This window comes from Furipterus horrens, unplaced genomic scaffold (assembly GCF_987537825.1).
Source record: "Furipterus horrens unplaced genomic scaffold, mFurHor1.1.pri manual_scaffold_6, whole genome shotgun sequence".
Classification (NCBI taxonomy): Eukaryota; Metazoa; Chordata; class Mammalia; order Chiroptera; family Furipteridae; genus Furipterus; species Furipterus horrens.
This window is the reverse complement of record NW_028327176.1, coordinates 165324568-165338279: the sequence shown is the minus strand read 5'-3', so window position 1 is coordinate 165338279 and position 13712 is coordinate 165324568. Positions and strand designations below refer to the sequence as shown.

The following is a 13712-nucleotide window of genomic DNA, read 5'->3' as shown; positions in this document are numbered from 1 at the left end:
GCACCCTTCCCAAATCTACTAAATTTAAAGCCCTGGCCCTAGAAATAGCTATCTTTCCAATGACCCCTGTGATTTCTAAGTAAAGCCAAGTTTGGGAAGAACCACTGCAGCAAGCACAGTTCCCAGTGGTGCCCCCAAGTGGCAGTTCTTGTTAGCAGCTCTCAACAGCGTCTGGGCAACTGCTCTCCGCAGAAGCAGCAATTGGGCTGAGAGCAGCCCTGGGTGGAGTTGGCCTCCTGCAGCACTGCTGGGGAGGTATGTCTACATAGGTGTTATCCACAAAGCTTTTATCTTTGGCTGGCTTCAAAGTAATGAAGGCCCCCTGCGGTCAGTTGCTTCACACCCTATAATTCCTATTTGGGAGCTCTGTATCATTCTCTATAAGCAAGGCCAAGCAGGGACCCTGCTGATCCCTCTCTTGGTAGTAATGTACAAAACTGCCTGTCTGAAATGAAGCTCTTTGAAGGCTCCAGCACAAAGCCTCCTTCTGTTTACAGGTTAAATAACAACATACTGGTCATATTATTATCCCTCATTTGCCAGGCAGGTACTGAGACTCAATCATAACTCAGAATGAACTGCTCTTCTTCCTTTGAGTACAAGCCCAGGATGCTGGACTACAGGATTAATCTTTCCTGGGAGTAGTTGAACTTAGTTCTGTTATCCATTTTGAGTTTATGCTTGAATAAGGTTAAGTTGGTGATCAAGTTTCATTTTTTTTTTTGTATGTGTCTGTCCAATTTTCCCTACGTCATTTTATATTGATAAGGGATATATAAAATATATCTCCAAAATATATAAAGAATTTATACAACTCAACACCAGGAAGACAATCCAATTTAAAAACGGGTAAAAGACCTGAATGGACAGTTCTCCAAGAGAGGACATACATGTGGCCAAAAGATATATGAAAGAATGCTCAACATCACTAATCATCAGAGAGTTGTAAATTATATCCACAAGGAGATATCACTTCACACCTTCCAGAATGGCTACCATCAATGAATCAATAACGGAACCCTAGTGCACTGTTGGTGGGAATACAGACTGGTGTAGCCACTGGAAAACGGTATGGAGTTTCCTCACAAAAGTTAAAGATAGACCTGCTTTTTGACTCAGTGATCCCACTTCTGGGAATCTTGGACCACCAATTCAAAGAATATATGCACCTCTATGTTCATAGCAGTATTTTTTACAAATAGCTCAAGTGCCCATCCGTAGATGAGTGGACAAAAAACTGTGGTACAGCTACACAATGGAATACTCCATAGCTGTAGAAAAGAAGGAACTCTTACCTTTTGTGACAGCATGGATGGACCTGGATGTTATTATACTAAGTGAAGTAAGCCAGTCAGAGAAAGACAAATACCATATGATCTCAGTTATATGTGGAATCTAATGAACAAATAAACTGATGAACAAAGTGGAAATAGAGGCATGGATATATGGCATACACTGACAGCTGTGAGAGGGGAGGAGAGAAATAGGGAACTGGATAAAAGAAGGTGAAGGGATTAGCCAAAGAACATAATTGAATAACCCACAGTCACACACAACAACGTGGTGATGGCCTGGTGGAAGGGGGAGTAGAGGCTGGGAGGAGGGGGCAAAGGGTGGGGAATGGAGACATCTGCAATTGTGTCAGCATTAAAAATAAAGAAGAAAGTAACTGTAACCCTATACACCTATACCCAATAAGAGAAAGAACTCATGGGCAACGGTGTGGTCATTGTGGGGGGGAGGGCGGGGGAAGGGGGCAGAGTGGATGGGGGCATAAACGGTAGTGAAAAGATACTGTACAATTCTTTAGTAAAGGAAATCTTTCAGCAATAGAGGTGAATTCTGTTATACTCTTGCTTTAATTCATAAGACATACTGGGGATGAATTTGCATATCGGCCTTGAAACTTCTGAGACACTATGAACTGTTCTTGGTTTCCTTGTGTTCTGAGACGTCATCTCCTAAATGTGGCTCTTTTCAGTCACACAGCAGGAGGTTTACTGGCCCCCGTACATACTTTGCACTTACTGGTTTATATGTTCGTTTCTCTTACTTGGCTGTCAATTCTATGAAGGTTTTTGAACACAGCACATAGCATTATTTCAGGTGGTATCCAAAAGTGCATTATTTTAAAACTAATGTTTAATAATAGTAAGGTTAATTTCACGGTCATTTGTCTGGGAAATGTTGGAGAGAGGCTTCCAAAAATCTTAAAATAGTTGTACATGCTGTATTTTAGATGATATACACAATTATATTCCCCCTGGCTGGTTTGGCTCAGTGGATTGAGCGTCGGCCTGCGAGCTAAGTGTCGCTGGTTCGATCTTCCAGTCAGGACACATCAGAGAAGGAAAACTCTGACTCCAAAAAACCTCCGCTGCCTTGCGGCATACCTCTTCAGGGGAAAGGCTAGGGGAGTAAACCCCGACAGAAAATCCGGAGCCGGAGTCCCTAAGGCGGTTTGACGTTGTAGTCATCACCGGCAACTCCTGCGGCGCACCTGAAGCCAAGCTGTATTGACTCCGTCTTTCCCTTGGACCCTTCAGCTGCGAAGAGAGGGGGGGTCTGCTGCATGGGCAACAGCAGACCCTCCATATCACCCTGCCCAGGCTCTGTAGCTTCAGACTCTTAAGAAGCTACACCATCGTCTCTCGAGACGGACGGCTGCCGACGACGACGACGACGACACAATTATATTACTTTTGAAGGAGAAATGACTTAGAACAATTTATATGTTAAAATAACTCACATATCAAAGAAATTCAGTCTCAGAGAGATTAAGTAACCTGCACAAGATCCCACAAAGACTAGAGCCAGAACCAGAACCCAGTCTTCTAATCTTAGGTACATTCTTCTATATCATGGTATATCAAAATTAGGGCTCTTTCTATTTATACAAGATTCAGCATTTCTATTTTCCTCTAAGACATTTTTGAGTTTAGCAATTACCAACTACTTAAAATCAACATCCAATCTTTACCAAAGTATGAAATAAATATTAACTTGAGACTCAAGGGAGCTGGATTCTTATTTCAGTGCTGTTACCAGCTGAACTGGGTATCTTGATGAGTATCACCTATCTTCTCTAGACCTGTTTATTTCACCAAGTAACATGTTTTACAGCATAAGTCATATAGAATGAAGCAGATATCCTAGGAGAGGGCAGAATTTAATTATCATTTTTAAATACTGTCATTCTACTTCAAATATTTTGAATTACTTTCTGTTTCTAACCTCATTTACTTTCCTATGAGAAAAAAATACTTTAAAAACATGTTACAGTAAAAGCTGAATAACTTATTCCCAATAGTGACTATGAATGAATATTTTTGGTGAATGTGTAGGACTGAAAACAATACAGGCAGTTAAACAAACGAACAACATGTCTGTTTTTTTCCATGATAAGTTCTAAAGGATGGAGGGTCACCATTATTGTAGAAACAGAATGATTTGGGGATATGTATGTAATTTGTATGTTACATATATATCTTATATTACTTTATATTATTCAACTAATTTCTCAATTAGACATTTTTAAAGGAAAGAATAGCTTTATAAATATTAGATAATTAGGGGACTTTCGGCCAAGACGGAGGCTTAGACGGACGCGCTAGGTCTCCCTCTACAACTAGAGAGGAATACAACTACTTCAAAACAAAGGATAACTAGAAATTCCAGAAAATAAAACTACACGGAAGCCCAACATATGAAGTTATAAACCAGCGGCGCCCTTTGGGCAGGTAAGAAGAGCGAAAGGGGGCGGCGCTGTTTGCGGTCGCACCTGGGGCAGCGGCGGGGAGAACATTCCCGGCTGCAGTTGAACCCCCGGCAGCTCGCGACCCCAACGCTGGGGAAAGCAGCCACCACATCGCCTTGAACAGTGAGGCCCAGGGGGGCGGGAGGACGGATCCCGGTCTCCTAGCGGAATAACTGTGTGAATCCATCTTGGACCCCCGCCCCCAAAGAAAGCGCCACAGGGCTGCGAAATAGGTCGCGGACAGGCACCGGTAGCTGGATTGTGACGACAAAGCACCACGGCACAGCAAGAAAGGCTGCCGAACGGTGCCGGTCGCTGGGTCATTACAAGTACACAGACACTGCCCCCTACAGCCGGCCCAAGAAAACAAAACGCATCTGTCAAAATGAGGCAGACAACTATAGAAATCCCGGTAGCACAGCTCACCAGGCAACAGATGGAGAACCTGACAGATGAACAGATAAGAAACCTGTCAGAGGCTCAGTTCTGGGCCATTGTTATCAGGTGGCTTACAGAATTCACAAAAGATCTGGAAAAAGATGAGAAAGAAGCGAAAAACACTCATAACGAAAGGAACAAAACCACATACAAGACAGATGGTGAGGAAAAAAAATCCAGAGTTCATTTCAACAAACTGGAATATGGAGAAGGAACAAGCAGTCAACCAATGCAGCGAGAGGAAATGGGAAGCAACAATGAGAGGATCAGAAACCTCTGGGACAGCTATAAAAGGCCCAACATAAGAATCATTGGTTTGCCAGAGAGTGAGGAAGATGAACTAGAACTTGAAAAATTGAGTGAAAATATAATAAAGGAGAACTTCCCAGACTTGGGGAAGGAAATAGACTTACAGGTCCAGGAAGCACAGAGAGTTCCAAAAAAACTGGACCCAGGGAGAACCACTCCAAGACACATTATAATCAAAATGTCAAAAATTAAAGATAAAGAGAGAATCTTAAAAGCAGCAAGAGAGAAGAAAAGAATTATGTACAAAGGGGTCCCAATTAGACTATCAGCTGACTTCTCAAGGGAGACCCTGCAGGCAAGAAGGGACTGGCAAGAAATATTCAAAGTAATGAAAATCCAAAACCTACAACCACGAATACTCTATCCAGCGAAATTGTCATTCAGAATAGAAGGACAGAGAAAGTGTTTCCAGGACAAAATAAAACTGAAAGAGTTCATTAGATCCAAACCACTGTTATATGAGATGTTAAAGGGACTGGCTTAGAAAAAGGAGGATCAAGACAATGAAATCTAAAATGAAAACTGCATCACAAGAAACAACAGAAGCTAGGGAATTGAAACAAAGGCAAACTAAACAGGCAACGAGAGTGGAAAAAGAACTATAGGTACGGAGAACATATTGGGGGGAGGTCAACAGGGAGGGGGAATGGGGAGAGGGAGGGAGATGATATAGGAATTAAGGATCATGGTAGGAGGGAATGGAATAGACAGAGAGGTTGAGAAGAACTGTATGCACAACTAATGGACATGATCTAAAAGGGGGGGACAACTGGAGGGAGGGGGGCCACCGGGTTGAGGGGAGCAGAGGGAAGGGAAATTGGCACAAATGTAATATTATAATCAATAAAACACATTAAAAAAAAAAGAAATTTACAGCTGAAAAAATAAATAAATAAATAAATAAATATTAGATAATTATTAGTCCTAAGTAAACACTAGATCCAGAAGTAAAATAATAAAAATTGAACTCAAACATATTCTCTTTGCATTCCCTCCCTTCTCCCTTATCCTTGGGCCAATCTGGCCAGGATTTGGATGTCTCCAGGCACAGAGCAGGTTGAACAGCTGTTTGACACACTGCACTTGACTCCCTGTCTTTGGCAGATAGAGACCTCTGCTGAGAGCACCATTTGGAATTTTTCCCTCAAAAGTGATATTTTTGAACATGGAATCTAAAATATAGTGATGCACCGGTATACATTCATAGAATAATAGCATCAAAAGACAGTGTGATAATTTATGTCAAAAATCTAACTTTCTTTCAGAAGTGTTTAAGGAGATAACCTTAGATGGGTTGATGTAGGCATGATAGAATATGAATATGGGTTCCTGAAAATGTGAATATAAAAATGATACTAGCTTCAGATATACAAATTATTGAGAAGACAATATCAGATATGAGTATAAACAGATATACACAGGCAGGTAGGACAAAAGGAGCTGGGTCACATATACTGAAGGGAGACAGATTGGGGAAGTATAATTAGACAGTCCAAGAGAGTCACTTAGCTAAGGTTTAGGTATGTGAAAGAAAACTAATAATAATAATAATCACTACCAATAGTTATTATTATTTCAGCAACAACAAAAATAGTTAATGCTTACAGAGAGCTCTTAGTGGATATGTCAGCCCTGCTCTAATGATTTAAATATAATAATTTATTTAATCTTCTGAAAAATGATATGAAGAACTAATATTATTTTTCCTCATTTATAGGAGGCAAAACTGAGGCACCAAGGTGGCTCAAAATAAAGCAGCTGGTAACAGGTAAAGCCATGGTTTCAATCTGGTCTTAAAGCCTATGAGTGAATCTAAAATCTTAGCCCCAGGATAAAGGATGCTACAAAGCAGTAGAACGCTTTTGAATTAAGCATATATTAAATATGTAATAAGCAAAGCCTGACCAAAGGAAAGAAACCCATATGTGGTGGCAGCAAAAAATAGAATTCCCTTTTATTCAGGTCCTTTGTGTGAATTTCTTTCTTTCCAAATTCACCATGTTTGTTCCCACCTTCAGACCAGATCACACATGGAACTAAGATTTCCTTTAGGATCTCAATCCTTCTCCAATCATTACTGACCCTCCCTGTCAGAACAGTGTCTTTATATGTGGAATTAATCACTGACTTCCCAACTTAAACCCTTTCCCTCTTCTCTGATCTTTATTGGAGATGGGGGATACGTACTAGATGAAGGGAGTGAAAATTCTAATCACTTTGGGGTCTTCCTTTTGATTTAATAACTCATTTAAATGTACTTCTGTGAAATCTTATTTTAAAATCACCCTGCCATTAATTACCGATTATTCAAGTCATTCTGACAAGCCTATTTGGCCATCTTAAATGTACTCATGGTGAGCATTCTTATCTTACCTCTCCATTTTCTAAAGGGTGTATCTTGGAATAAAATGAGGTGCAGATGACCTCATCGTCTTTGGCATAGGATGGTGGTCCAGTGCGGGGATAAATATTGTAGAGGGTTAGGCACTCTGTGTCGGTCACAGCATGATACTGCCAGGGCTTGTATTCAACGTCATCGAGTGAGCGTTCCAAAATCCAGTTTCCAGGCCGAGGAGAGTTAGCTGCTTTCACAATCACGTACGCAATCTGGAACACCTGGGTAAGAGGGACAACAATGACGTGTAACTTTGAATTCCAAAGTATTCTCATGATTTTATATCAGACATTAGGCTTAGTGCTGCAGTAGATTTTATTTCAGATTTTATTCCATAACCCTCTATATTCTCTGAAATGATTTTACTGTTCCCGGTTCACATTTAATACCTTTTGTGAGGAAGAGATGTCTTTAAAAGAAATAGGTGAAGGTTAGGTTTTAGGTCTCTAACAACTCATTGACATCATTTCACCCAAATTTTAAAGTTTCATCATAATTATGGTCATGTAAAGCATTCCTTCTATACCAATTTACCCATCTTACTGTGCTAGGGGGTATAAAATGTGAGTAAGAAATTCCACATGTGAATGAAGGTGCCTGATAGTTTAGAAGATATGCTTACTTATATTACCTAATCCTCTGAAAAGTACTGCTTAGATGGAGTTTGTGTGGTCGAGCAAAACCAGCACAGAGCTTTGGAGGCATGGTCCTGTATTTAAATTACGGTCTCAGTGTTTATGGACCTTGAATCAATTATTTCACTTTTCTAACTCTTAGCTTCCTGTTCTGCAAATTAGGGTCAATAAGAAGTATACAGCTGAGAGGCACTTTGGATTAAGTGAGATGAAGTGTGCAAAGCACCTGGCAAAGGACTTGGCAGTAAATAATAAATGTCACTTCCTCTACATCCCCCAATAGAACAAGATGGAGAAGAAATTCTAGTGGAACAGACAACTGGTTGAAACTGGAATGTATTAAATGAAGGATATCTGTACTTTAGTATAAGAGTTAAGTATGTAAAAATAAATGGGGGTGGGCAGAGAAGGCATCAGAGTGACAACAAAGGAGAATGTGACACTCCTTTATTTTCAAGCTGACATAAAATTTGCAGATGAAATAAATATTCTGGATGTTTTGTGATAGTGTCTATGTGTGTCTTCACCAATGCAGTCCAAAAGTCCAAAACATTGAGTGATATTTATCTGCAGTGCTTTGGGTGGGAAGATATGTACAAATTAATTTAACTTACAGTCTCACCATCCATGGGATGGTCATATATTGTCATAATGATACATAAAAATATACTAATAACAAAGCAACATGATATGTTTATGCTCTAAGTCTGGCTGACTGGGGTCACTGGCAGGATACAACTGGGAGGGGAGACCCAATAACTAATGTGATTACAGGGTTTGCTGGACCACAGAGGAAACTCTGAAAGAAATGTTCTAGAAATAAGCTTTATCTGCTTCATAGATTTGGCATGAGACCCTAATGAACATATAAATAGTATTTGTGGTAAACTCAAAGAGACTGAATTTAGAAACATGAGAAGCTGGTGCAGAAGGGACAATACAAGTGGCTTCGATGCAGGTCTTTTGAAATGGTCTGATGTCTTTTGAGATCTTTACTAGAAGGAAAGCACACTTGTATGCCATGAGGGGAAAACCACAAGCCATCAAATGATTGAAAATAGGCCTGGAATTTGCTTTTTAGGAACAGTTGTGGAAAAACTGGTGGTTAACATACTGAAATAATTTTGTACTTGTTGGTGAATTGCTGTGGCCCAGGACTCCCAATATCTTCTCTCCCCTGAGACCATCCGGTTAACCTCAGCATAGCAAAGAAAAGCCAAGACATCTATTCTGATTGGTCTGGGCTTGTTCTTTTTTTACTGCATATCACTCTAGGTGGGAAATAATATGTATCTATATTTACAAGGTATACAGATAAGTTTAACTGTAGACAGACACATATACCTATGTTTGTATATATAAATACTTAAATACACTTAGACCTCTTGGGGAAAGATATAAATGGCATATTAAGGTTGTTACCTATGGGGACAGAGAATAAAGAGTCAAAGAGAGGAGAAAAAGAGAGAAGCTTTTATGTTTTATCTCAGATCCTGCTGTATGTATTTATTAACATAAATTTCAGTTCTTAAAAAATTACTTTTAAAATAAAGTAAAAATAAAAGCAAATAAGTATCAAAAAAAATAAAAATAGGAATAATATGGAAAATACTACACCAACCATTATCCAAAATATTTGTTATTTCTTTATTTTTAAGGTGTTATTCATAAGGAAGTATTTTAGACACTGCACATCCAGCAACTCATTCACCTGCCATTTTTATAAAGAAAGTCACTGAAGAACATAGCTATTGATTAATCTGACAGACCACAGAGAGGTAGCTGTCCCTATTATAAATATAAAAACACTCTTGTCTTCTTTTCTGGTAATCCTAAAGTATTTATGACAAGGTTATTAAAATGATAAAAAGTACAAATAACTAAATTGTGAGCTCCTAAAGGGCAGAGATGCTATAATCCTTATTATAATTCATTTGAAATAGTGGCCATTCAATATTTATTAGATTTAGTTGAATAACCAAAATCATTGTAATATGAATCCTTGTAACTTCTATTTGCATAACAGTGTTGTTTTTTTTTTCCTGTTTGTTTGAGTTCGACTCCCTTTCAACACCGGCCTATTTTGTCACTTGTAGGCACTAAGACGTATATAGTATTCACCCTATTATGTTTCTGTGAGCTGAGAAAATGAAACTCTTTTATCCTCTGTTTTCCAATGTTTCATTTACAAAGTCAAAACCATGGAAGAGATAGAGATAATGAATACAAAACTCGGCATAGTCTCTGGAAAAAGGAATCTATAAATATTTCAAATTAGCATCTTCCCTTCTAGAAAAACATTGCAGTTTTTTCAAATAAAAAACAAAAAACAGAAATAGCAAAGCACCCAATAAGAAAAATAAAGGTGTGCTGAGGTTATAGCTAAAAAGTTTTGTTCAGAAAGCAGCTCAGCAAGCAAATACAAGAAGAGGCCAAATCCCCTTGGAGCCACAATGTGGATGTATGACTTAGGAGTTTCTGTGTTGGCTCAGGCGTAATAGATGAAATCCATGAAATGAAGTTATACTAAAAACCCCACAGACTCTTCATATAATTCAATATAATGGTCAGTATTAAGTGACATGGAGAAGCAGTCATTGCCTCAGAGAATATAAGAAGAGTCCCATTTCAAAACAATATCCCTCTTTCATTTATTTTCTATGGACTCTTTCACATTCCATGCACAATTAATTAAATTAGTTGGCACACAGTATTTTGAATAAACTTTTAAAAATGTGGTAGACAGCATTATTGAAAATCACAATGAACAGACATATTCTATGAAGGCGTTGGAGAATAGCTGTGAAAATTTTACAGTGGATTTCTAAGTACTCCAATTTTAATGAGCCTAATGGAATAATTCTCTTTATGTACCTACACTACTTTCATTAACTATGTCTTCTCTTTTCAGCATAAAGGTCCTTCAGAATAAGCAGTTATAAAAACTTATTTCCAAATGAATAAAACCCTGATTTGTATGGGGTGCAATAAGGAGATCAAGCACCTCATTATGAGAAGTACAAAATTGCTATGATGGCTAGGTTTGAGGAATCTTAGATATCAACACATAATCCCCAAGTTTTTCTCTGTTGGAAGGCACTTTTTACAAACCCGGCACATGAAGAAAAAAATACAAAATAACTTTGGAAATACTAGCAATTGTTTGACATTTTATGCATAACAAAATGAATTTTCTATTTCATATTCCATTTGTATGTCACCTAACAAAATCTTATGTAATTATTTCACTGATGTAGAACTGAATTAGATGTTCCTGCTCTCCAAGCAGTATCTTAAGACTTGGTCTCTTTGAAGGTGGAATTGGATAACAGAACCTTTCTAAGGAATCCTTCAGTCTCAAAGTAGCAAGTAACATAAAATGACCATCACACACAGTGATGCTTTCCAATCTTTTTTACATCATGGCTCAGATACAGTACTGGTGCAGCACTGGGGTAAAAGGAGGAGACCTCACAGCCTCGAGTGAGTATCCTAGAGGTTTTGACCAGTCTGAATGCTGCCTGGGGGCTGAATATCTTAGCTCACCTATAACCAATTGGTTCTGACATCCGGAACCAATTTCTACCACATGCATTGCTGGGCCTGGGTTTGTTTTGTTTTGTTTTTTTTTAATTCTCTTCTGTGACTCTAAGAATTTACTTTATTCTAGTTTTTTGTCCTTAAAAGAATCACAGATCTAGAAGACCCCTACCAAAGAATATGTGCTTTGGAGATTTTACTGTGGCTTTTGAGTGTCACGGGCACAAAATTAAGAGAGCCAAGCCGAAGTGCGACTCCTTCATGATGTAACTAAGCCATGGGACTGTTTCCTATAGGATCATCCCCAAGAAAGCCAAGAAAATATTAATGAAGTTCACTTTCCATGGAAGATGACACTTCATCCTTCTCATAAGACTTGAATTCTCTCTTCTGGTTTTTCTTTTCTAACCTCTCTAGAGAACAGCAGGTGGCCATTGACTCCGTTGCCTCCTCCCCATGTGACTGGCTGCTGTGACTTTTCTACAGCAAGTCCACAGAACAAAACTGCTTAATTTTGAAAGAGGCTTTGCAATCTCTTAGCACCTGCTCTTGCCTATAATTTGAATTTTAACATTTCCATGTGCTGTGAGGCCATCTCTAACATACTTTGAAAACTCATCTCTATTATTAGTTTTAATGATGTGTTTGTCAAGTTCTCACATTTATCAATATAATTATATTGGTTTTCAGAAAGTAATGAGAGTTATGCAATATCAGAACCAGAAAGAATCCTAGAATTCCTGAGTTTTCAAGCCTAGTACCCATTGGAATAATCTGGGAAGCTTTATAGAAATGTGTACACGTCTCTGTGTTCCAGTTGATGAATATAATTCATATTATCTGCTCTTTCACCTGAGACTTCAAAAGAGCAAATACAAAGAAATAAAGTAGAAACCAATAGCAAGAAAGAGAAAAGGATGAGGAGAGTTCAGCATTTTTCTAGAAGGTTCATGGGAGTTAGTTAATAAGGAAGCACAGAGGTCATGGCCTAAAGTACACAAAGTAGCTGTTGCTGTGGCCATGGTGATGGAGGGCAGTCTGGTAGAATCTCACAGAGGCAGCTCTGAACAGAAGCAAGGGTGAGGAATGGGACTAAATGCAGCAAATTCATTGCAAGTCCAAGTGTAATAGAGGATTCATTCAAAGACCCACCCCCACCAAACTACAGGTCACCAAGTTCTTACTGGTCAGCAAACATTTCTGAGCCATTGCAAAAACAAACAAACAAACAAACAAAAAACACAAACAAAACAGAGCAAAACTGACTCGTTATAATCATCTTAAAAAATTTTTGAAGAGATCATTATACAGATTTTGATAATATTATTACTGGACCAAAAATTGACCTGAAAATATATTCAGTTATCACTTCTGGGTACATGTTATGCCCCATTGTAAATTTGCACTTACTTCAAAAAACATAGATTAATGTAATGGGGAGTCCAGAAAGACAGTTTCTTGGCCCACCTATACTTTCTTTCAGATAAATTCATTTACAATAATTGCACATACTGAAAAGACCTGTATTTGTCACTCAGGTATAATGTGCACTCCACTTATTCCACCCACCCCTCCCCAATGCATACTACAAGTGCCGAGTGAGAACTTAATGAGTTGCAGGTAAGAAAGTAAGATATTTCACCTCAGGATAAGGGATTCCCATGTTGCCAGAGAAACAGAAACACCCTGCTCTCAATTAAAACAGGTTTTTTTATACTCACATTAAACTCATGCAAAATTTACACATTTGAAAATGAATTACTCTGCCACTCCAGAATTTCTAGGAAATGATAATCTAACTGGATGACTAATGATAATCCTTTGAAGATAAAATGTTCAATTATTTGGTGAAATTGTTTTTCTAAAGGATTTTAATCATTGCCTAACTACTCATGGGAAAGTATTTGAAGAATTTCTCTACATCACTCTGCAAAAAAAAGAAAATTTCAACTTCTAGTTCTGAAAAATAATATTACTTTTCAGCTCTTTTAAATTAATATGAGATGTAAATCAATTACATTTCTCATTAAAAAATTAGGTTTTTTTTTTCCCTAGAGCTATATTAGCTGATTATAAAGTTGATTTGGAAGAATTAACAAGCAAGAATAGCCAGGAAAAACTGAGATGGAAGAGAAATGAATGGAGGGATATATTGTTAAATTTTAAAAAGAGCAACATGAAGAGAAATGCGATTCTATAGGATGCTACTGTTTACAGTAAAGTGGACCTCTCAAGCAATGGGTCTATGGCCAGTGACATCTCCAAAAGAGAGACACCTGGACATTTTCTGCAGTCTGATGAAACCACACTGCACAATCTATAAAGTAGCTGTGCCAAGAAAGTGAACCTGAATTACAGAAAAATCTCTTAAATTTAACTATCATTTTCACAAAATACAGCAGCAGAGGGGCATGAAAACAGCACCACAGGGGTACAATTAGCAACATCCAGAATATGAGAAATACTATTGGATGAACAATATGGTTCCTTCAAAAAATAAATTACAATGAAGGAAAATAATAAAATTATAGTTTAAGAGAGACTTAAGACCTTATCAAACAAATACAATATGTGACTTCAGGTGCATCCTATTCAATCAGCTGCTTAAAAATTTGGAGAAAAATGTGATGAATTTGAA

General features: G+C 38.1%; 1 protein-coding gene across 1 annotated transcript in view; it reads right to left on the bottom strand.

Annotated features, from left to right (window-relative positions):
- The window catches only part of LAMA2 (laminin subunit alpha 2), a 521547-nt gene that overhangs the window by 352638 nt on the left and 155197 nt on the right, over nucleotides 1–13712 (bottom strand). The window contains exon 4 of the mRNA XM_090279831.1: nucleotides 6878–7120. Coding sequence (XP_090135957.1) covers nucleotides 6878–7120 — 243 coding nt within the window. The remainder of the gene's footprint in view (nucleotides 1–6877; nucleotides 7121–13712) is intronic.